This window comes from Panicum virgatum, chromosome 1K, assembly GCF_016808335.1.
Source record: "Panicum virgatum strain AP13 chromosome 1K, P.virgatum_v5, whole genome shotgun sequence".
NCBI lineage: Eukaryota > Viridiplantae > Streptophyta > Magnoliopsida > Poales > Poaceae > Panicum > Panicum virgatum.
In genome coordinates this window covers 10748840-10772858 of record NC_053136.1, presented here as the reverse complement: position 1 = coordinate 10772858, position 24019 = coordinate 10748840, and the positions used below count along the sequence as shown (strand labels likewise).

The 24019-nt window shown below is 45.7% G+C and overlaps 3 protein-coding genes across 3 annotated transcripts; all 3 read right to left on the bottom strand.

Annotated features, from left to right (window-relative positions):
- Window positions 1–229: 229 nt before the first annotated feature.
- LOC120694061 (V-type proton ATPase subunit B 2) lies at window positions 230–4226 on the bottom strand. The gene is made up of 12 exons (XM_039977264.1): window positions 4094–4226; window positions 3860–3919; window positions 3320–3431; window positions 2937–3145; window positions 2395–2523; window positions 2145–2282; window positions 1710–1860; window positions 1393–1475; window positions 1164–1211; window positions 1029–1082; window positions 859–942; window positions 230–764 (listed from the first exon to the last, which is right to left on the bottom strand). Exons 3-12 carry the CDS (start codon window positions 3402–3404, stop codon window positions 579–581), a joined length of 1167 nt encoding a protein of 388 aa, XP_039833198.1. The 5' UTR covers window positions 3405–3431; window positions 3860–3919; window positions 4094–4226; the 3' UTR covers window positions 230–578.
- An 8022-nt stretch (window positions 4227–12248) lies between these two features.
- On the bottom strand, window positions 12249–16735 carry LOC120693980 (putative transcription factor bHLH041). The gene is made up of 5 exons (XM_039977191.1): window positions 16432–16735; window positions 16249–16263; window positions 15242–16111; window positions 14404–14865; window positions 12249–12643 (listed from the first exon to the last, which is right to left on the bottom strand). The coding sequence occupies exons 1-5, from the start codon at window positions 16594–16596 to the stop codon at window positions 12554–12556; spliced, it is 1602 nt and encodes a 533-aa protein (XP_039833125.1). The 5' UTR covers window positions 16597–16735; the 3' UTR covers window positions 12249–12553.
- A 6352-nt stretch (window positions 16736–23087) lies between these two features.
- LOC120652484 (uncharacterized protein Os02g0798501-like) lies at window positions 23088–23450 on the bottom strand. The gene has a single exon (XM_039930331.1). The coding sequence runs from the start codon at window positions 23448–23450 to the stop codon at window positions 23088–23090; it is 363 nt and encodes a 120-aa protein (XP_039786265.1).
- Window positions 23451–24019: the final 569 nt, after the last annotated feature.

Here is a 24019-nt window from a genome sequence, read left to right as displayed (position 1 = left end):
GGCATAGACCTAGTTGAAGCTAAAATGGACTAAAAGTAGAGGTGCTAATTTTTAGCACCCGGATCCAAACATGGCCCTGATATAATAAGATGGATAATGCTGTATTGGTGTCTCTTTCTTCCCTGTAATCTGTTCACGTTACAAAACATGAACCAAACACTGTCAGAGGGACAGAGAGAGAAGAAGAAAAAAAGAAAAGGAAAAGGGTTGCGAACTACAACAAGCAGCAGAAGCAACGTAACTTCATCTTCGTTGCATCCGGAGAGAAATGACACGAAGACATTATTTGATTCATTTACAAAGAGAGACAAATGTAACCAACACCGTCGAGATTTTCATAGCCAATATGGCTTTACAGTGCTGCTACGCAATTCCATCTAAAAAATGAGCTCCAGCATGGGGTTCAAGTATACATAGCATTACAAAAGCCGCCTGTGCACAAGGCCTGTCGATGGTAACTTGCGTGCAGAGACTGAAAGAATATATAGTATAAAAAATATACAAAGTCTTCGAGCCCTCCTCTTTATTTAAGTTGCGATTCGGAAAACTGTGTTTTTATCTTGTTCTGGAGAGAGAGATCAGTGGGTGGCATTCCTGCTGTAGTATTGATCCAAGGTCTTTGCAGGGATACGGTGGAGAAGTTCTCGAGGGAATATGCGAAGCAAAGACCATGCCAGGTCTAGTGACTGGAAAATGTTTCGGGTGTCATATGCACCTTGTGTCACAAACTTCCTCTCAAACTTGTCAAGAAATTCTAGATAGAGCTGCATAACAACAGAACAAAAAGTGCAATGAATTAGTTTCGAACTTAAAAGAATATTTTTGCACACAACACGAATTAGTTCTCTTATGACACACCAGATCCTCGGATGAAAGAGCCTCCTCTCCAACAACTGCTTTCATAGCTTGCACATCCTTGCCGATTGCATAGTTGGCATAAAGCTGAACAACCAAGCATGTTAGCCCATTAACAACCATCAGAGGCAGAATGAAACCTAATCACTGCACTCAAAGGCTCAAGAAGGTACCTGATTGGACACATCTGAATGATCTCGGCGTGTCATACCCTCGCCAATAGCACTCTGAAAGTGAATGACCATGATATGATTATTCATGCAATTTTAAATTAAGGAACACGACAAAAACATTGTGATGAGTGGTACCTTCATCAACCGTGAGAGAGATGGCAGAACATTGATGGGTGGGTATATCTAAGAAAGCAACACAAAGTCATACGTCTTGTTAAGATAAGGAAACATGGGTAATGTATATATTATGTTTCCCAATTTCCTTTTTTCTTCATGACTGTCTATACATAGGGAACAACCCGCACATGTAACTTTATAACAGAAGTCAAAATAGATATTGTAACAGAAGCACATGCAAACAAACCTGTCTGTTATGGAGCTGTCTATCAATGTATATCTGCCCTTCAGTAATGTATCCAGTAAGATCCGGAGTTGGATGTGTGATATCTGTTGAGCCAAAAAAAAAGTCAGAATATAAAACATCGTGTTCCAGTTTGCAAGTCAAGAAAGGCAGTGTTCGTGCATAAAGAAAAACTAATATCAGATGAACACTCTAAGCAGTTCACCAGGTAGGCACCGGAAGGCCCTGCAGCAGCTGATGGACCAATCCAGGCAGGAATGCAACAAAATTTAGACACAATGCACACACTATCTCACGTGGATTTCTTGTTCATGACTTACCATCATTAGGCATAGTTAGAATAGGAATTTGAGTAATTGATCCTTTTCTTCCTTCAATACGCCCAGCTCGCTCATATATGGTTGCCAGATCAGTATACATGTATCCAGGATAACCACGCCTACCAGGCACCTCTTCTCGTGCTGCTGAGACCTGAGCATAAATTTTCCTTGTAATTAAAATTCAAAATCCCTCTCAAAAATTCCATCGAGTTTTCTACCAAAAATTGCAAGATGTATGCCCTGACTAATTCTATAGCTAAGTTCAAAGAGTAAGTATTGAAACAGATATAAGCTCATCAGAGGGAGAATTTCTTCTAGTAGTGGGTGAAAAGTTCTATCTAAGAATGCACCTTGTAGACAAATAAGCGTTAGGAAAAGGCAACAGAAACATATAATTTGAGAAAATGCGGAAATACTACAGAGTGCATTCAATACCTCACGAAGTGCATCTGCATAAGAGCTCATATCTGTCAGAATGACAAGCACGTGCTTCCCACATTCATATGCCAAATATTCTGCTGTCGTAAGAGCAATTCGAGGCGTGATGATACGTTCAATTGTAGGATCATTTGCCTGTAAATCAATAAAGAGAAGTAGCAAGAGTCAACTTTTATTCTAGCACCTCAAAGATTTTATTTGTTGAGGTCTAATACATATGGTCACCATATAACGATAATTTCAATACCAGATTCAGGAAAAGGGTGACCCGTTCCATAGAACCATTTTCTTCAAAGTCACGTTTGAAAAATTGGGCTGTTTCCATGTTTACTCCCATAGCAGCAAACACAATGGCAAAGTTGTCTTCATCACCACCCTGAAAGGAAAATAAACCACAACAAAATGAGTGGAATAAATTTCAAAAGACAAAGCAACAGAACGAAAATTACTGGCTTCACACAGTATGACAATAATCCAGGTTTGAAAACGTATCAATGTTATACAGTAGATTTTTCCACAATTTTCAGAGATCTATTCGAGCAGATAGATCTTTCACTTACAAAAGAGACCAAAGTAGTGAAACCAAGAAAGATACCACAAGAATAGGATGTTGAAATAAGGAATCTAAGATTGATTCGAGGCATATTTAACATTCAATAACCACACAGAGGTCAACCATTTCTTTCAGGGGTAAAGTCAACCTATATTTCAAAAGCAGTCAAACAATAACTTAGAACATTTTCAGAAGTGTCACATCTTCCAAAAAACAAACCTAATTAAGATCACTACCTCCTTGTGCTTGCCAGAATTCTCCAGCCTTTTGACAAGACCAGCTTGACGACATATCTGAGCAGCAATTTCATTGTGGGGAAGCCCAGCAGCAGAAAAGAGAGGAATTTTTTGCCCTCGGGCAATTGAGTTCATCACATCAATGGTGGATATTCCTGTCTGAATCATCTCTTCTGGATAGGTTCTCTCACTGGGGTTGATAGAACTTCCTGAAATATCATCAGACCTCACAAGTTTATCACATGGTAAACAGTCTCCAAAAATGGATGATTTAGTGGCTCTCAAATCCTTCTAATGAGTGAGTCACTAGCCAATTTGTGTCCGCCAAAGGATGCAATCACAAACACAGCCGTTAAAGTTGTTTGCAATGAAAAATAGCTCACCAGAAATATCCAAATAAGCCTCAGGCAATATTGGAGGACCATTATCAATAGGTTTCCCAGAACCATTAAAGATGCGTCCAAGCATATCAAGTGAGACAGGAGTTTTCAAGACCTGTAAAACAAAAGGTGCATTCTTAAGTCTTCCTCATAAGGAAAGTGGTGAAAATGTGCTTCTTGGAACATATGAAAATGGAAACAATGCTTATTTTAAATGCCTGACTGAATCTGCACCCTTCTCTTCAGTTGTCAATGTCATGACACTAAGCAAGTATCATACCATACTAAGATGATCCAACAAAAGCCTAAACTGAGAACTATATTTATTCAGCAGGAAGATTGAAAGTTTGTACAACCTAATTTCTACAATATCAGTTTCCATATAGTTTCCAGATCCACACATCGAGAAGCATGTCATGAAACTTTGCAGCTCAAAAAATTCCACGATTTGACCAGTTATTTCAAATTAGAGCAGAGCAGGATAAAACAAAAAAAAAATCAAATTACCAGATATCAGAAACAGAGATGGAAATAAGACAATACCTCGCCGGTAAACTGCACAGTAGTATACTTGTTGTCTATTCCTGAGGTACCTTCAAAGACCTGAAAAGACACGTAGCTTAGTATCCTGATAACAATCCCGCAAATGATAATACAGAAAGTTTTGAAGGCAAGATGATCCTAACGAATCGTATAAATCAAACAATAAAATGAAGCATTTAAACTTGATTGCCATTCTTCAGTCAAAAAGAACAGAATCCACACGAAAGAGGCAACCTGCACAACAGCCTTTTCACCATCGACTTCCAGGACTTGATCGCGTCGAGTGGTGCCATCTCCCAATCGAATGTTCACAATCTCCTGGTACTTAGGGCCCTAATATAGTTAAAAAAAGAAACGGATACTGAGTACACGAGTGTGATCAGGTTCCTCCATAATAAAATTGAGCCAGCATAATTTTTATCATTATTTTGATAGATTAGGATATTTAATAATAAATTAATCAGAATTCAAAATTATATGAAAACTAATGGAAAAAATATAAAACTTTTTCTAAATAAACGTTGTGATGTCGACTACTATCCTGCAAAATTTGAAATTAAAATTTAACTTGTGAGACTGAAAAGATAAATTGTTGTATGGAGTAAAATAAATTAAATGATATAGTTTATGGGATAAATTGAACTTAAGTTATAGTTTAGGGCATTATTTAGAGTTTGGCTATATTTCAATGGGCGCTTACTCTTGAATTATTGTAAAGACTGCGACGTTTGTGTCCTTAAGTGGTAAACGGGGGCCCGCCTTTCATCTTAATTAACAAAAGTTCCAAACTATGTTATATTTAGATGTATAACAAATACTATGAATTAAAAAAAAATCAAAACGACCTACATTTTAGAACGGAGGGAGAGGGTCAGGGCTGACGGCCCACGTCTGTTTTTGTTGTGAGCACGCTAACAGCCCAGGACTTGGCAGCCTTGTCTTGGGCTGCGTCTGCCCGGAAACAGATTTTTTTTTAAGCAGCCGCAGTGTGGGGTAGAAATGATGCTTGATAGGAAAGAGAAGATATTGTCGGAGTAATGGGCTTGGCCCATTACTTCTAAAGCATTAAAAGAATTTAAAGCCCACTATTAATGCTAGGGAATCAATGCTTAATTCCGTACCGGGAATTGAGGAGGATCTCAACCGACTTAAAAGGTGGACTTCGTGTACACCACTTGTGAAGCCGGTAAGAGGAGGACGGTGAACCACACGCGCGTGCGCTCGCTCGCCTCGCCGGGCCGTGGCCGGGCCGAGGCGAGGCCGGACGTGCGGTGCGCGTGCGGACGTGCAGGTGCCGGTGCCGGTGCGACGTGATGTGAAGGATGTTTTGCAGTAAAGAGTATTAAAACAGAGGGTTAATGTCGTCACTAATGACCGGACATTGAAGGCTCTTTACGACGAACCGGTGCGACGTGATGTGCTGAGATGAGAAGGATGTTTTGCAGTAAAGAGTATTAAAACAGAGGGTTAATGTCGTCATTAATGACCGGACATTGAAGGCTCTTTACGACATCCAGGTTCGTTGAACCTGAGGCACATTAACTGCCGCTCATCAAAGCCATTCATGACGTCCAGGTTCGTTGAACCTGAGACATATCGTGCCTATATAAACCAGCACCCTCTCCTCTCATCCTCACTCATCTCAAGCACTCATCCAGGTACTCCTCTTCAGGAGACCTCTCCCTTCTCCCTCAGCTGCTTTCTGCCTTCCCCACCGCTAGCACTGCGCGCACAGGTCTAGCGAGAGCAGGGCCTCCGGAACCTCTGCTCGCTGAAGGTCCTGCACGGGACGCGGGCAATTAGGTTTTTGGGGAGCGTCTTGACGCGACTGCTCGCTCCCTGAACGACTCCTTCGTCTACTTCCCGGCGTAACCGCTCGTGCGAACGACTACTTCGTCTACTTCCCGGCGTAACCGTTCGTGGGACTGCACTGCGAACATCTTCCTGCATCGACATAGTTCGGCTACTTCGAGCAAGACCAGTCGAATAGCATGTCTATTCCAGCTGGTAACGGCGCAACCGGTGCCTCCGGCACTGGTCCCGCCTTGGGGTACTTACTAAACCTACTCTGGTTTAATTCTTTGTTCATGCTTATTAGTGAGAATAACATGAACACATGCACATATCTTGTACACACATTATCACTCATCTATATCATGAAATTGATATTAATATTTGGAATTAAAATATACCGAAAATTGCCTAGATATCTAACAGATTTGAGCATCGATTTTGCCACTACAACAGCCGATGCTAAGTTTGATTCAGATACCGAAGCTTGTTCAGTCCTAAATGCTGAGTTAGAGCAGGTTTAATAAACTTTGCTATAAGCCGAGCCATGTAAATTACCTACAAGTTTTATAGATCATCCATACAACAGCTTGGCTTTTGCACGCAAGCGAAAGCATGCTTTCTTATTAAGACGGATCCACTTGTCACATTTGTTTATTCCTCTTCTGCATGCGATTGGAAGGAAAAGCCAGTGTGGGTCCCAAAGCATCTGGAGAACGGGATGCGCTAGTCGACGGATCCGTCGCCGAGTTTCTTCTTTTATCTTCGCTTGTCTCCCCGCCACCTAGGATCTACTGATGTGGCTTGGCTATAAATCAAGCTAAATTGGCTTATTGTACCTGTTCTTACCACAACTGGTAGAATATTATTATTTAAGATTCCCATAGAAATGGAGCAAAGGCGAACGAGACAGTTAAGTAAAACTATTATATTATTAAGAGGCGGATCTACAATGCTTTGAAGCATCAAAGCTGAACAATTAGATGAAAAACAGGTTGAAGCATCGTAGTGAGGTGATGTTTCAAACCTCGGTTACACTGTTGATGCCCTTACTAATCTTTCAGTATTGAGATCCGTGCGGACCAGATGAAATCACATGGGAAAGCAATTCAACATGGACGAGTATCATCTGTAGTACTGCAGATCTCCTCTGCAATACTGCAGAGGGACTCACTCGCTGACATGTGAGCTCAAGTATATATAGTGAGATCTACACGGGAGACTCGCTCCGCATAACTTTGGAGAATTAGGATGGCGAAGCTCAATGGAGCCGGAATACAGCAAGCTCAATGTCATAGACGTTGCAGCATCTGTGAAGTATAAATAAAAGTAAAGTAGGGGTGACGTAAAAGGAAGCAAACAAACAAATTCACATAAATAAAAGTGAAGTAGGGGACAAAAAAATTCACATAAATAAAAGTGAAGTAGGGGCGATGTAAAAGGGACCCCGTTAAAGCGCGACGGGTCGCGCAGCGGCAGAGCGCGCGACCCCTCCCACTCTACTACTCTGCATATGGAATTGCCCACACCCCCTCCACTTCACGTGTCTTCCGAGACTTGCTTGCTCTCTCTTCCACCAAAAGTGCCCATAGGTTCTTTTAACATGCAATTCATTCACAAAAAATATTTTATCTTCTTCGTATGATCTCTGTTTAAATACTGATTACACATTTGTGTTCTACATGATAAGATGAACAAAACTAGATCACACTTACATATATTTTGAAGACATTTTGCACTACTAGCAACTTATATGTAATTTTAAGTTTGATGTTAGTAAAGAAGTTGCTACAATATACACATATAAGTTGACATATATATATATATATATATATATATATATATATATATATATATATATATATATATATATATATATATATATATATATATATAAAATATAATACAATTTACCAGAGATATAAGATATATATTGTCACAAAGAATATTTTTAAGTTGTAATAAAAACAAAGTTGCCATAAATCACAATCTGTTATAATCATAAGTTGTCATAATATATATATATATATAAATTACTACAAAATAAATCTATCACACACTCACAAAATAAATCTATCACACACTCACAAATATAAGATGATACAAAACAAAAGTTATTATGCGCATAAGTTGTTACTATTGTAAGTTGATATACACATAAGTTGCTAGAGAAAAAGAGCAAATTGTCACATAAGTTACTACTAGTTCATAAACATCGTCAAATTATATGCAAGTGGGGTCTAGTTTTATTCGTCTCATCGCATAGAATACAATGGTGTAATCAGTTCTAAAATCGAAGGTAATATGAAGACGATAAATTATTTTTATGAACAACCATCATTCAATACTAAAAAGCAAAAGCAAGCAGAGAGGAGAGGACACGTGATAGGCGGGGCATGGAGCGTGGGCCAAGCTTGGTGGGCCGAGCAGTCGCGATCACTTGTGGTCCGTTGGAAATTGGGAGGTGGAGGGGGAGGAAATGTAAGCTGTTTTGGCCGCGGCCTACTAGGCTGGGCAGTCGCGCTTCTTGTCTAGGAGCGCGACTGCTCGCTAGTTACCTTTTTCCTACTACGTTAGTATTATCCGTCTCTAAATATTTGTTGTTTTCGTATTTCAAAAAATAACTTTAATTAATTATATATATATATTAATATTTATGATACATAATCGGTATTATTAGATAGATTTTTTAATCTAGTTTTTTAATAAATTTATTTGAAAATATAAATATTATACGCATTTTTTATAAATCGAATTAAACTTATGTCACACACATCAAAAACAACAAATAATAAGGGACAGAGGGAGTAGACGGTATTAGCATATGTGTCGTCAGTACAAGCTAGCTAGTAGCTACTAGCTCATCAGCTAGCTTCAGACAGACAGATCAAGCTAGCACATATCTTCAAACACGTTTTTTTGCATGATAAATCCAAGTTGAAACCTCCACGCGAGCCCAGGCATTACAAAAGTGAAAGGGCGATGTAAAAAAGGAAACAAAATGAAAAAAAAGCTTATAGCACAGGCATGTAGTGTGCTATCGTGCAAACCTACTCCAGATCAATTTCACAATCATTGAGATGGTTGCTAACCGGGCACCGCTAATTTACGGTCAACCGTACGGAAGAGTTCCGTACGGTCGATTTTCCGACCGTTCATTTTTTTCTATTTTAATAAGTTTTTTGTCGTTTTCTGATTTCAAGAAATTTTTTCAAAGAAAAAAATTTGAGAAAATTTTTTTTGGAGCAGCAAATTAAATTTGGACAACAGGAATTTTTTTCATGGAAAAAAATAGAGAGCGGAAATTTTTTTCAAAGAAAAATTTGGAGAGAGGAACCTTCAAGAGAAAAAAATTTACGAACAAATTAAAAAAATTAACATAAAAAATTTTACATAAAAAAACTCAGGTAAAAAAAGAAACAAATGAAAAAAAAGGAGATGCCGGTGGCGGGGGAGGCCACGCTGCCCCGTCGTGCCTCCCCGCCGCCGGGTGAGCGCGCGGCCCAGGGAGCGCGGCGGCGGCCGCACCCAGGGGGGACGGGTCCGCGCGGCGGCGGCGCCGGGGAAGCACCCGCCGGAGGTGGAGGAGCGCGCGGCGACCCAGGAGGTGGGTCCGGCGGCGCGCGGGGAGGGCGGATTCGGCGGCGCGCGGGGAGGGCGGATTCGGCGGCGGCGATGCGCGGAGGAGCACGTGGCAGCAGATTCGGCGGTGCGCGGCGGCGGGGGGAGAGCGGAGCCGGCGGCGGCGGGGGGAGAGCGGATCCGGCGCGCGGCGGCGGGGGAGAGCGGATCCGAGCCGAGATCCATGAGAAAAAAGGAAGAGAGAGAAGAGAGAGAGAGCCGGGGATGGGGTCTGCGGGGGGAAGAGAAATTGAAGAGGAGAGGGAGGATCCAGACTCGTGGTGTGGATGGGCGGACAGAGTCACGTGGATGGGACCTCCACAAAAAATCGACGTGACTTTTCTTGCGTGCGGTCATCCGGAAACTCAGCATTGCATTGCTAACCACGGTTCCCTCGCGGTGAACAGCTGGCCCGGGGAAGCTTTAGCCTATCCGCATTTGTGCTACTCTAAATCCACGCTCTAAATACAATATTTCATTCTAGTCATGGATCGCGCGGTGGCCGGGCCAGCAGAGGTGCCAGGCGGCCAAGCCAGCGGAGCTGCACGGCGGCCGGGCCAGCGGGTGGCCTGGAGGCAGCTCCGCGGGTGGCTTGCGGCAGCCCTCCTGCTCGGCGAGCAGGAGCCCGGAGCAGGGGCGGCGCCGCGACCCCCAAGCCCCCGGCCCGCTCGCAGACGCAACAGAGTCCGGTGCTGCTGTCGATGCTGCGGAGGCGGAGCTTGGGCGCTCAGCCATTGGTATTGCGGAATCCGAGTGCAGCCGCCTGGCCTGTCTACACCTCGCCAATTTTGCCGGGGGCAGCGGCCCAACGACCAAGAGCTGCTGCTACTCCTGCTTGTGGAAATTGACGAGGTGGGGATAAATCTGTTGATTAAGAAATTATTCTTCACCATTCACTAGTGCTCAATACATCTACATATTCATTTGTTTTTACGCTGACCCAAAGCGAGATGGGAGGCGGCATCAGATTTTTTCTTCCCTATCCCAGAGCTTGCACTGGGAGGAAAGCTGAGCGAGATCCTTCGCAGGCCGCTGCAGGTGCGGGGCCGGAGTGGCGCGCAGTATATATTATTAAAAGCTCGGCTCGCCGCCGCCCCCTCCCTCCCCCTGCTCTCCCTCGGCCGGCGGGGCGCGGGGCCATGGCGGCGGCGCTCCCGAGCTTGGCCTGTCGGCTGCTCCCCCAACCTCCCTCGTTCCGGCTATGCCTGCTAATGGGTTGGGTTAAAATGGGTTTTAAGGGGTGGGTTTTGAAATGGAGTGTGTTTGGATGATTTAAAATAGGTTGTATTAGTTAATGGGGTGGGTCGGGGCGGGTTCTATATAAATGCGGGTTGAGGCAGGTTGGGGTGGGTTGAAATGGATATTTTTTACAAAATAGTATAACTATATATAAATGTGGGTCCCACGTGAGAGCTGGACTCTGAAATTAAAACCACGTGTTTATATTAGAAAATTTTATCGAAATTGACTGAATTTTGTTGGAGATGACTCAGTACGACTGGCAGCTATTTTGTGCAAAGCAGTGTGGCTAGAACTACCTGTGGGCCCCACATGAAGAGCCGGACTCTGGAATTAAAACCTCGCGTTCATATTATAAAATTTTATCGAAATTGACTGAAATTTATTGGAGATGACTCAGTACGACTGACAGCTACTCTGTGCAAAGCAGCGTGGCTAGAACTACACGTGGGCTCCACATCAAGAACCGGACCTTAGAATTAAAACCTCGCGTTCACACTATAAAATTTTATCGAAATTGACTGAAATTTGTTGGAGATGACTCAGTACGACTGGCAGCTACTCTGTGCAAAGCAGCGTGGCTAGAACTACACGTGAGCTCCACATCAAGAGCCGGACCCTAGAATTAAAATCTCGCGTTCACAATATAAAATTTTATCGAAATTGACTAAAATTTGTTGGAGATGACTCAGTACGACTGGCAGCTACTCTGTGCAAAGTAGCGTGGCTAGAACTATACGTTGGCTCCACATCAAGAGCCGGACCCTGGAATTAAAATCTCGCGTTCACACTATAAAATTTTATCGAAATTGACTGAAATTTATAGAGATGAGTCAATATGACTGACAGATACTCTGTGCAAAGTAGTGTGGCTAGACATATATGTGGTCCCCACATTAAGTGTAGAACCACTAAATTAAGTGGTTTACTAAATTAAGTGTAGAACCACTTAATTCCTCTGCATAGTAGAACCCGTAAGACGAGTTGGTTAGAGTTGAGAAATTAACTAATTGGGTTGGGTGAAATTGGGTATGGTGCGGGTTCCAACCCATTAGCCAGACTAGTTCCGGCGCTGCTCCTGCTGGCCTCGAGCGGATCTATCTCCCTCCGCTCCGGCCCCCGTCCCTCCCGGCGCGAAGCTGTTGGGCTGCTCCTGCTGGCCTCGAGCGGATCTATCTCCCTCCGCTCCGGCCCCCGTCCCTCCCGGCGCGAAGCTGTTGGGCAGCGCGGGCCCGGCGCCATGGTGGCGGCGTAGCGTGAGGCCGCGCTGCGCTCGATTTGGTGAGTCACTTGGCGTCCTCAACGATTGCGGACGCGATAGCGCATCCCGCTGCGGCGTTTTTTTCGCCAAACACGAACTGAAAAGGCGTACCGCGCGGGGTAGCGAGTCCCACTGCGGACAGCCTTATGACCCCGCAACCGTCGTGTTGCGGCAGCGATTTGGCACTAAAAAAACAGCCAAAGACGAAACCGTAAACGTCCTCGGCGGCCATAGGAAATAGGAATAATTAGAGGCTGCCCAGGATTGACGGCCCAAGCCCTGGAAACCTCGTATTGGGCCCGCGATGGCCGTTCCATGGACACATTTGGCCCGCGCGCGGGCTCGCCGCTTTTGGTGCTGAACACCGGGTGGTAATTGGGCTGGTTCGTGCGTGAACCGGGCCCGATTTGGGCCGATCAGTAGCACAGTTTTTTTCTGCAGGTTTTTTTTTCGAGGAAGTTTTTTGACGGTCAACTTTTTTTTTTCGTGACAAAAAATCGAACTCTGGATATTCACGGACCACCAGTTTTGTTTGCCGGGAGGACCAAAAAAAAAGGGAAGAAATATCTCGATTGACACGGTTGACACAAGATGAAGGACGGAGAAGTCCATCGTCTTGGAGGTTTGGAGCATCACGGACTTGAGAGATTTGGAGCCGGGCTAGCTAGCAACATGCTGATCTCTTCTGGGTCTCCGTGGGTCTCCGGTCAAAGCAGCAGGCGAGAGCGCGGCGTCCAGTCCTACTACGGTCAGATCTGCGGCGGCGTGGTGGTCGGCGAGAGCTAGTCGTCCGACGACGGCGGCGGCGCGGCCGAATCCTCGGCAGCCTTGATGACGGCCCCCCTCAGCGACGCCTCGTCGAACTCGCCCGCCTGCACGCACCACATATTCGGATCAGCATTCCATGTTGTTAGAGACTAGACGACGTCAGCGGGATACGTGTCGTCAGTGACAAGCTAGCTATTAGCAGGTCATGAGCTACTAGCTAGGCTAGCTAGCTTCCGACAGGACATAGACGACGCCGACGACGGCCAAACTCCTCGCTACCGACAGTCGACAGTAACAGGTCGTGAAATAAAAGCCGGTCACTATCTTGATCAGTCGCATTGTGTCACAGCCATCGATGCAAACTAGATAGCCAGGGCCCAGGATTATTTCTGCGGAATTTCTGTGGACAAACCGGGGCAGGAATATGTGTACGCTAGCTGCCGGACGACCTGGACTGACTCCCCGCCGCTGGCTTGGCTGCTGGTTTGATTTTCGGGGTTAAATTTTAGATCATATCAAATCTATTTTTTTAACATTTAGAAATATTAAACGAAATTTAATTACAAATCTAATGAGGTATATTAATCTATAATTAGAGAATGATTATTGTAGTATTATCATAGCAAATCATGAATTAATTAGGCTAATTAGATTCGTTTCGTGAATTAGTACTCACATGTTCAAAAAAAATTATAAACAGATTCTATTTGATATTTCTAAAAATATTTCTAAATAGTAAAATTTGTTTTGACGTGACAGAGACGGACTGAAAACAAGCGGCACCCGCCCGCCGCTGGCTTGGCTGCTGGCCGTGACGTCAACCAGGGTTGGTCAAGGTTTTCCTTGGGAGGACCGAGCTGTTGAGTTTTCGCCGGCCGCCGGTCTGCCTGTGGGCCCACGCCCGTCGCTGTAGGCGGAAGCACGTGCAGGGAGAGAGGCAGAGGCTTAGTCCCTTTGACTTTGACCACGATTGCCGCCACCGCCACCTTACGAAGGAAACTTGGTCCGATCGGGCGCGAGGGAGGAGGGACCAGGGTTTATGTTACCGACCGGTCAAGTCAAATCGGCGGAGTCCGGAATCGGTATATCGGACTGGTTTGGCTGGAAATCGATGGGAATCGGTTAAATTCAAATTCAAATTCAAATTTACATGTTAAACCGGTTCCGACCGGCTTACCGGTCGGTTTGACCGGTAACCGGTCAAATTCATTTTTTTGTTTAAATTCAAATGTCTGCAAAATATACTAAATAAATGTTTGTATAATATATTTTAGCCTAAATGAACTCTCCAACCCTCTTTTGTACTACTTTTACATTGTATTTGTATACTATGCACGGTTTTTTTGTTTAACTTCAAATCCCCGCAAACTATACTAAATGAACGAATTTTTGGAGAAAATTTGACACCATTAGATTCGTCGCACCTTGAAGTATTTTTAGAAATTTTTTGAATTTTTTTCATTTTTTGAATTCAAATTTAAATTTTGAATTTGGACCGGTTTGGTACCGGTCCAAACCAGAACCGGGCCGGACCGGTTTGACCGGTAACCAGTCAAACCGGACGGTTCCCACCGGTTTGGTGAACCCTGGGAGGGACAACGAAAGCATGCATGCAATATAGCCGCATTTCGTTTCAAACGGGCGAATTTTAGTGAAATTCGGTCATTTCGGACCGAATCCCAGAACCCTGGTTCAAATACTACTCAATTCGAAATGAGTGCATGTGCACCTTTTCGAATGCCATGGTACCCCGAACACGAAAAAAAAAATTAGTTTTTAGATTTTGATATTGAAGCCCGCAAATGCATGCAACTACGAACGTGAATTTTGCGGCCGATGACAGTGCGTTTAATTTTGTTCATACCGTTGCTCGCAGTGTAAAGGTGGCGTGAGCCACGCCGTCGCCGGGTCGCCGGCCGTCGACGGCCGCCACCGTGAAGCACCCCATATCCTTGATCACGGCCAGCGCGCGCGCCACCAGCTCGGCGACGTCGCCGTGCGCCGCCCGCGCCTCCACCCGCACGATCACCTCCCGGCGGCCCGCCGCCGCTGAGGACGAGGACGACGGTGTCGCGGCGGCGCCACCGGCGGCGGCGGTGGTCACGTGGACTTGCACCCTCTCCGACGCGCCGGTCTGCCCCTGGAGCACAACTACTTCTTGCCGCTCCGACGACGAGTAGGGTCGCTCCTTCCAGCCGCCGCCGCCATTGGAGTGCTGGTGAGCTCGGCTCTCCAGGCTCCGGTTCCTCGCCTCGAGGTCGGCGATCTGGGCTACCAGAATGTTCATGTAGTCCAGCGTCTTGGCCAGGACAGTGGCCTTGTCATTCTACATTGTGAATTAAATGCAGAAAACGAGATGACTTAAATATACCATTAATTAAGCAAGAATGCAAGATATATTTGAATTTTGTAGCACAATTCATTATAGTACTTCACAGCAAAATATATAAGCATATGAAATGGTCGGCAAAAAATAAAATACATGCACTTCAGATACATTGAACGCGTGTAATATTTCATGCAGGATACCAGCTCGTTGTTTGAAGAAATAATTGCATGTATTTAGAGCTTTTATTTCAATGTAGACTCACAATAATTGTCCATAATATGTACTTACAATTGTGCAAATTTAGTGCTAACAGTTGTGCATAGTTCTTAATAATCAAGCAACAAGAGCACCGTGGTTGATGAATGATGAGTACCTTTGATCCCGGAGGCAGCAAACCCCTGAGCGCCTCGAAGCTCTCGTTGAGCCTCTCCCGGCGCCGCCGCTCCGATATCATATGGTTCAGCTGGCTGCTCGTCGGCGCCTGCGGCGGGTCCTCCTCGTCTTCCTGCGCCCGCTGCGCCATCGCGGTGGTGCCGCCGCTGCGCTCCCTGCTGAACCGAAGCATGTGCATCCTCCTCAGGATAGAGATGCCCATCTTGATCATCCGCTGCCCGGGCGCGCCCGGCGGCCGCCACGGCGCCCGGGGCGCCAGCGCCGCGTTGTACGCCCGGAACGCCGTCGCCGTCGTCGTGCCCCGCCGCCGCGGCCACCGGCGCGCGTTGTGGTGGTGATGGTGGTGGTTGCCCGGAGGAGGAGCCGCCGTCGACGTGGACGGCGTCGTCGGCAGCGCCGAGGACGACGAGGCGGAGATGACGGCGAGCATGGCCTCCGCCATCGCGGCGTCGTCGGCGTCGGGGCTCGGGAAGTGGACGCGGCCGTGCCGGCTGAACGGGGCCGCAAGCGGCGGGCGCGGGTGGAGCGGATGCGGCGGCACCGGCACCGGCACCTGCCTCTCTGACCCGGCGGAGGACGGCGTGGCGGCCGGAGTCACGGCTATCGTGCGGAGCAGCGACGTGGAGCCCTCCGCCGCCGGGCTGCCCACGGAGACGGACGGCAGCGAGGACGACGACGACGACGGCCCCGTCGGCGGCAGCTGGAGCAGCTCCTCGAGCAGCGACTGCTGGAAGAAGTCCTCCGAGAACACCTGCTGCAAGCTCGACTCCAAGCTCATGGGCGACCCGCTTGCCGCCGTGGACATGCCGACCTCGATCTCGCCGCTCTCGCATCCCATGAACGCCGCCAACTGCGCATTGCCAACAGCAGCCAAACTCGATGATCATACCATCGTCTTCTAGAGAAGTTGCATAAGCTTTGCGTAATTGCGTAAGAACATATAATATATGATCATACACGCACTCGTCATGAGATCAAGCAACAAACCTTAATGCCAGCTTCCTGAAAGAAACATCACAATTCATCGAATTAAACAATCACCCCTTTTTTGCAGATCAGGAGATCGAAGCAAGAGCAATGGAACAATTAATCCAAAAATTCCGAACAAATACGCCATGAATATAAATGCCATAGAGATCAGGGCCGGGGACGTGCGCTCCATCCACTGACCTGGTAGAACTGCTGCTGCGCCGGCAGCGACGCCGACGCCGCCAGGTCGCGCGCCGGCAGCTCCATGAACGCGCGGCCGTCCTTGTACGCCCACCCCGGCACGCACCTGCACACAGAGTCACGCCATGGCTGAATCAGACTGACCTTGGCGGTCATTCGCGGCATGGCATGCACGTGGATGTGAACGCACCCGCTCACGGCGGCGCAGAGCGAGCCCCGGTACGCGTCGAAGAGCGCGCGCACGTGGCCGGCGGCGGCGTCACCGCGGCAGCTGGCTCCGTCGTCGCAGAGCCATGCGTCCAGGCAGCACAATATGCGGGCGCTGCGAATGAATGCGTGCCCATTTACTTAGTAAATCCGACCCAGCCCATGCAGATTATGAATGCATTGCCGCAGGTAATGATCTAATAAAGATCGATGATAGAGCCGCAGCAGGTAGGCAGATACCTGGTGGCAGCCGAGGAAGACGAAGCCGGCGGCTGGGCAGCAGGAAGGGCCGCCCAGGCGCAGAGGTACGCGCAGCCGGGGAGGCGCACCGCCGCCCGCTGGAGGATGCGCAGCCGGGACTCGTGGCCGAGCACGAAGAGGGTGTCCATCAGCTGATTGCCATGGCTGGCTGGCTTCTCGACGGACGGCTGCTTGAGTTGGTCCTGGTCGTCGCTGCCGTCGATCTGCCGGCATATATATAGGGAACGAAGAGGGCGATGCTGGATACGAATGTGTATGCGTGGGCGGCGTTCATGCACTTGCGCCCTGTGTGGATGCCATGCCAGTGGGGCGGGAAAAGTAGCCAGTGCGGTGGAGGGGGAAGGTGAGGTCGGCGAGCTCGGAGGGCACGGAGGGAGGGATGGGTGGCGGAGAGCCGAGGATGCTGCCTGGGTTTGAAAAGTAGTCGGGCGCAGGGGGGAAGACGACTCGACACGCCACCGAACAGCAGGTCGTTGAAAGGTCAACGGCTGGGTTGGCTGGTGAGGTGAGTGTCCGAGAGGGATGTGCGCTTGAAAAAGGGTCAAACAGGGTGGCAGGGATGCTTGTGCCCCAACTTGCATTTGCAATATAGCTTGACGAGTTTTCAAAAGGAAAAAAAATCTAGCTTGACGATGATATTTAGATCCAATTTTGTTACCATATAAATCGAGAGGTTGGCCTCTTGAAATTATAATATTTTTCTAACGATGTCTCAGATGCAGGAACACGGTATATATAAGTGGTTGTTTCGTTCCAGAGACTAAAATTTAGACTATGTCACATCAAAAAGAATCTTACTATTTTAAAGTATTAAATAAAATTAATTATAAAAATAATTACAGAACCCTGGGGCTAAACTGTGAGACGAATCTAATGAGGTATATTAATTTATAATTAAAGAATGGTTACTATAGCATCACTATAGCAAATCATGAATTAGTTAGACTCATTAAATTCGTCTCGCGGATTAGCACTCATCTGTCAAAAAAATTTATAAATATATTTTATTTAATACTCTTAAATATGAAGATTCTTTTTGATGTGACAGGGACTAAACTTTAGCCTCAGGAAACAAACACCACCTAAGAACCGATACATAGACATGTAAATTTATTTATGGATGAATAAACTCTATATTGCCACCATGAACTTGTCACCGAGTTTAAGAAACTTCCTTCACTATAAAATCGGACATCATATACCCCGAATTCTAGAAACCGTTTGATTCCCCCCCTACCTACCCCCACCCTAACCAAACCACCTTGATTTTCGCCACAACAGAGCAATTTTTCCTTATTTTTTCTCTCCCTTCATCTTTCATAGCAAGAAAAAAATAGTTAAGTAGGTCTAAAAATTATGAAACTTTTTTATAGAGGTATAGTAGGCGATAGGGAAACTATTTAACTTTTAGTTGGAATTCAAATTTTTTATGAAATATTAATATTTGAATATGTTTAAAATTTAAGTATCATTGAATTTTTTTGGGTATCAAAACGTGCTCCAAAATTTACCAAATTTTATTTTCAATTTAATTTACCATGTTAATTTTATTTGACTGATGTTCCATAGCAATATTTAAAGTTTGTTTGTAAAGGTCAAATTTGAACCAAATTTGATTACTTTAATAAAATTTTGAAAACTTGTACTGAACATGAATGAAATAAAATTAACATGATAAACTAAGTTCAAAATTAACCTTAAGTTTCAAATTTGGTAAATTTTAGAGCGTGTTTTGATGCCCTAAAAATTTAACAAAACTTAAATTTGCCTATATTCAAATATTTATATGCCAAAAAATTTTGCATTCGAACTAAAATGAATTGTTAAAATAATTTCCCTATCACCTACTGTACCTTTCTAAAAAAATCGTAGTTTAGACATATTTAACTATTTTGTTTCTTGCTACGAAAGTTGGAGAGAGAGAAAAAAGAAAAAACCGCTCTGCTGTAGTGAAAACCAAGGTGGTTTGGGTCCCGGGGAGGTAAATCAAACGGTTTCAAGAGTTCGTGGTGTAGGATGTGGTAGGACTAGGAGTTAAGGTGTTTTTTTTTAACTCGGTGACAAGTTTAGGTGGATAATATAGACTTTACTCTTTATGGATTGGTGCCTGGTGGCAATGCGGCAGAGATGTTTCCGAATATATGGCTCATATATGTAACATACCTATCACACGTCAATCATTATAGATTAAACTTAGTGGTGTATATATGGTTCTCGACTTCAACATGTAGTTTTAGGGGAAAAAAATATTATGACCCAAATTGTGTGGTTACATCATGATTCATTTTCTGTTTGCAAACAATTGGCATGCACCATAAAATTAGTGGTGATCTTGGCTGTGTTTTGCAAATTTTGCTATGATCTTAATGATATTATACATTCATTATATATAGAAGACAATGCCAAGAGCTCTTCCATTCCTCGTAACAGAACATGGCATTGTCAATAAACTTTATATCATGTCGTCAATGCCAGTATGCCATGTTATAAGCAAGTCAATGAACTGTAAAAAAAAAAACAGAAGACAGTCTTTCTGTGGCGCTCGCAGCCTCCTGGAGACTGGAGTAGCTAGCTAGTGAGAGCTGCCAAACGGCTACTTTATTTTCTGACCTTGTGCTGCTGAGCGCACAAAGTGCAGTCAAATCAGTTGCTCGATCGATCTGATGAACAGCGTTCCGTTTCCCTCCAGGCAAAAAGCGCCGCCATGCGATTCCTCTCCTAGTCCTGGTCCACTGGCCTTTTTCCGCTGCTAAGGAAAATATTTTTTTTTTACCTTCGTGGACTATGGACGAATCCGTATTTCCTCCACATACCACAAAACTATCCGCTGGACCTCGAACTCGCAATACTGGACATATAACCTTCTGGCTGATTTCTCAAAGTGGTTTTCTCCTTTTCTTTTATATTTACTAGGTTCGTGCTCGTGCATTGCTACGGGCAACAAAAATTATATTAATCCATATATGAGAATAATTTATAATTCAACTTCATAAAACTTCTACAAAACTCAACTCCGGTGGTAAAAGTTTACTCAAAGTAATATATAGCATGGGTAGCACGAAGTTGGTCTTAGCAACATGCTATTTTAAGGCTTTAGACTCGAAAGAACTATTCCAGTGCTATGAGTGAACAAAAATAAACCCAAAATAATATTCTACCCATCCGAAAAATATTGCATTCAATGAAATCAAAATATCCATAATAGATTAAGAATTCATCTAGACAAAAATCACAGTATCCACCGTGCTCATCAGGGTTGAATCTGATTAAGAATCATCACCACTATAAGTCGAACCAATAAAATGTGAAAGGCATGGAAAAATGATGGGTGCATATTGCCGGCTCTGGATGCTTAATGGTAGTAGGAGTGCTGGTGATGGGCGCATCATGTTCATCAGCTACGGCAAACAAGTCAGTGCTTGTTCATCAGTTGGTCGTGTACATCGCAGCATATGAAAACATATATAGCATACCAGTGGGGGGATGCTCGTTGGTTGGAGCAGCGCCAGAGATGCGTTCTACATGTTGTTCAGCAGGAGCATCCTGGAAATTTAAATCTGCATTGGATCTCACAGGGTTCAGATGAAAACTAATTTCTTATCATTTCTGAACTAATAAACAAAACTATTATGCATTCCATTCAAGCGAAGACATATAGTTCCATTCATGTCAGTGTTGAGCATAAGAACTGCATGATAGGTAAGTCAATGTTTGTTCATGAGATGGACATGAACACCGCAACAGATGTTTACCTATCATACCAGTAGGGGGGGGGGGGGGTGCTCGATAGTTGGAGCAGTGCTAGAGATGCATTCTACATGGTGATCAGTTGCCGCAATATCAGAGAACATGGTCACATATATACTTTTATGCCAAAAATAATGGTGCAAATATGGGTCCAATTAAAACACGCACCTGATGAATTTTTTGCGCCCTTTGGTTACGTCTTTCTTCATCCGATAAGCTTCTTCACGCCTCTTCTTGTTCCTTTCAAACCCTTTGCGTCCGACTCCGACGTCCCCCCGGAGTCGCGGTGCACGCAGGGATGGGATCTGTGAGTTTTTGCCCTGGATCGGTGAGATTGCAAAAATGGAAAGAGGCAAATTGCAATCTAACCGGCTCTTGGATCTCAGTTTCCCGCGCCTCCTCGATCGCAGGTTGCCGCGGCTCCTTTGGCGTGGCCTGCGGTGGCGGCCGGCGGTACGGTGGACTGCGAAGGGAGTGCGGGCATTTGGCAGGCTCATGAGCGAAGGACGTGCGAGCGGTGGGAGAAGCGGGCGGGCGACGTGGAGGAGGCGAGATTTGCGGGCGGAAGCTGGGCAAGCGACAGGATTGAAACGTAGGAGAGGATAGCAGGTGGAAATTCAAACAGGCAAATCACGACCGTCGAAGGTTTAATCAAAATGGAGGCGACGATGTAGACAAAAAAACGCCACCCTTACTGGCTTTTTAGTAGTAGAGATAGAGACATAGATAGATATAGAGATTGGCACTAGTACAGAATAGGGCTTTAGTCCCAGTTGCCAATAGCCTTTTATCCCGGTTTTTCAACCGGGATTGAGCATCCGGGATAAATGCCCTTTGTCCATTTGTCCCGGCAGCTCACGACCCGGGACAAATGATATTTTTGCAAAATAAAAAAAAATCTCGCAGGCCCGACCTCGCCTGTGGTTCGCCCACATGCAGGCTCCCACTTTTCCAAATCTTTTTCTCTCAGTGACAAAATCATTCACGAACCCAATCACAATCGAAATCCACAAACAAATCATGCGTATAATCCATACCAAATCATTCACATAATTTCAATTTCAATCCCAGAATCATTGAAGAAAAAAAAAAGAAAATAAAGAGGAACCCCGTAGCCCAGCGCCGCCTCCACTCGCCGCAGCCCAGTGCCGCAACCTGAGCTCGCCGCGGCCCCGCGCCATGGCCACCGGGCACTGCTCGCCGGATCCCGCGCCGCCGTGTCGTCCCAGCGCCACGGCCGCTGCTCCGCCGCGGCCTCGTGCCGCCGCCGCCCGGCGCTACTCCGCCGCGGCCTCGTGCCGCCGCCGCCCGGCGCTACTCCGCCGCGGCCCCGCGCCGCCACGGGCCAGCGGGCGCTGCTCCGCCGCGGCCTCGCGCCGTCGCGGCCGGGCGCTGCTCGCCACAAGCCAGCGGGCGCAGCTCGCCGTCGCTGGCCGAGGCGCGGACCCAAGCCGCCCCCGCTGGGCCTGGACGCGCCGGCAACCGCGCGCCCCCGCTGGGCCGAGCTTGTGCCCGCCGCCGGGGCCTGGCCGCGCCCTAGCTGCGGCTCGCCGGCCCCGCCCGCACCGGGGAGGGAGCTGAGGGCCGGAGGGAGGGAGGAGAGAAGGCAGCTGAGGAAGGGGGCGGGAGGAAGAAGATAAGGCAGAGAGAGGAGAGGGAGAGAAATGAGAGGAGAGAGGAGCCAGCGACTTAGAAAATATCGGCAGGGGGGAGACGTCGGTCGCTTTTTGTCCCGGGTGCTGGCTCCACCCAGGATAAAAGGCTCCCTTTTGTCTCGGGTGGTGGCTCCACCCGGGACAAAAAAGGCCACGGGGTCTTTTGTCTCGGTTGGAGTCACCACCCGAGACAAAAAGCTCCTTTTTTATCCCGGTTGGTGCCTACAACCGGGATAAAAGACCTCTATCTCCCCGCTGGCCCGGTTAGTCGTTGGACCCGGGACAAAAGCCACCTATTGTCCCGGGTCCAAAGACAGCCGGGACAAATGGCCTGGAATAAAGGCCTGTTTTGTAGTAGTGTGACTGAATATTTGAAAAATTATAGTAAATTATATAAAAATAAATTACAAAATTGAAATCAAATTTTGTTGGACTCCGTATGACTAGACCTATGTAGTAAATATATGATATGGTATACTTTAGTATAAATTTTTTCTGTAGTTTTATGAATTTAACCATGCGATAGATAATTAGAGGTAAAAGACAAAGCCACTCTTGTATTATTGAATCAATTGAATGGTTACAAATGTTTCTAGCAACATAAGGTAGTAAAAGAAATAGATCTCACAAAAGTCAAATGAAGTAGAATATGTAGAAATGAAAATGTAAAGAAATAACTAGCACCGCAATGTAATATCAGACCATTAGTTGACAAATTTAGGGTGTCGTAATTCGATGATGGAGGATGAGACGGGGAGCTATTTTATCATGAATTTTTCCCAACACCTATTCAATCTTATCTTTTGCAAAGGTCTCTGTCATCTCCTTAGCCTCAACGTTGCAATAGTCTACACACTTCTTGATGATGTTGGGGTCCTTAAATTCCTTAGGACACCCCTCATTGCACAAGACTCGGAATTTATCCAATCTCTTGGATGTCACTTTCTCCAAATCATAAGCCTCAATGAGGTACTTGCTTGAGAAGACACAAAAGTCTTCACATTGCTTGCTGTCGGCGGGGAGTTTATGTTCCTTTCTACACCAATCATTGCATGATGTTCGTATTTCATCGACTAGAGCTCGCTCCGATGAAGCCACCGCCACAAAGGCAGCAAGGATTAGGGGGACTGCAACACTCTCGTACTTCATCCAGGCCAATAGTGTTTTTTTTTTCTTTCGAGCTTGGTGTGGGATGACGATGAGTTTTCCAATCTTGATGTCTGTGTTATATAATAAAGGAGGTTAGAAAATATGTGGCTCGGAGAGATCCATGGGCCACTTGTGGTGCTAATTTTCTGCATGAATTATCGCGTTTAGTGGAAAGATATGTGGTCCTCTAGGCTTGCATGTATGCATCAAACTAATTTAAATACATAGCAATTAATGTTAGCGCCACAAAATCTACTACTCATTTCGCTTCCACTCACCATACTAATGCACATTCTAGATGGACGTTACATAATGTTGTTGTACCGACCAATTAAAAACACGGAACAACACTTGCAATTGTTGAGTGAGGAGTATAAAAAGTCAAAGAAAATATGCTCGCACAAATTAATCTTTTCAAATGGTAAAATTCACGCGGATATCAACTTCTTAAATCCGTACCCGCATGCTAAAATCTGCGCCCGCACCCGCAACCTGCTACGGGTAGGAAATGGTGCCTGTACCCCCTATCTTGGAATGTAAACGAATCGGATACGAACGGATATTACTGA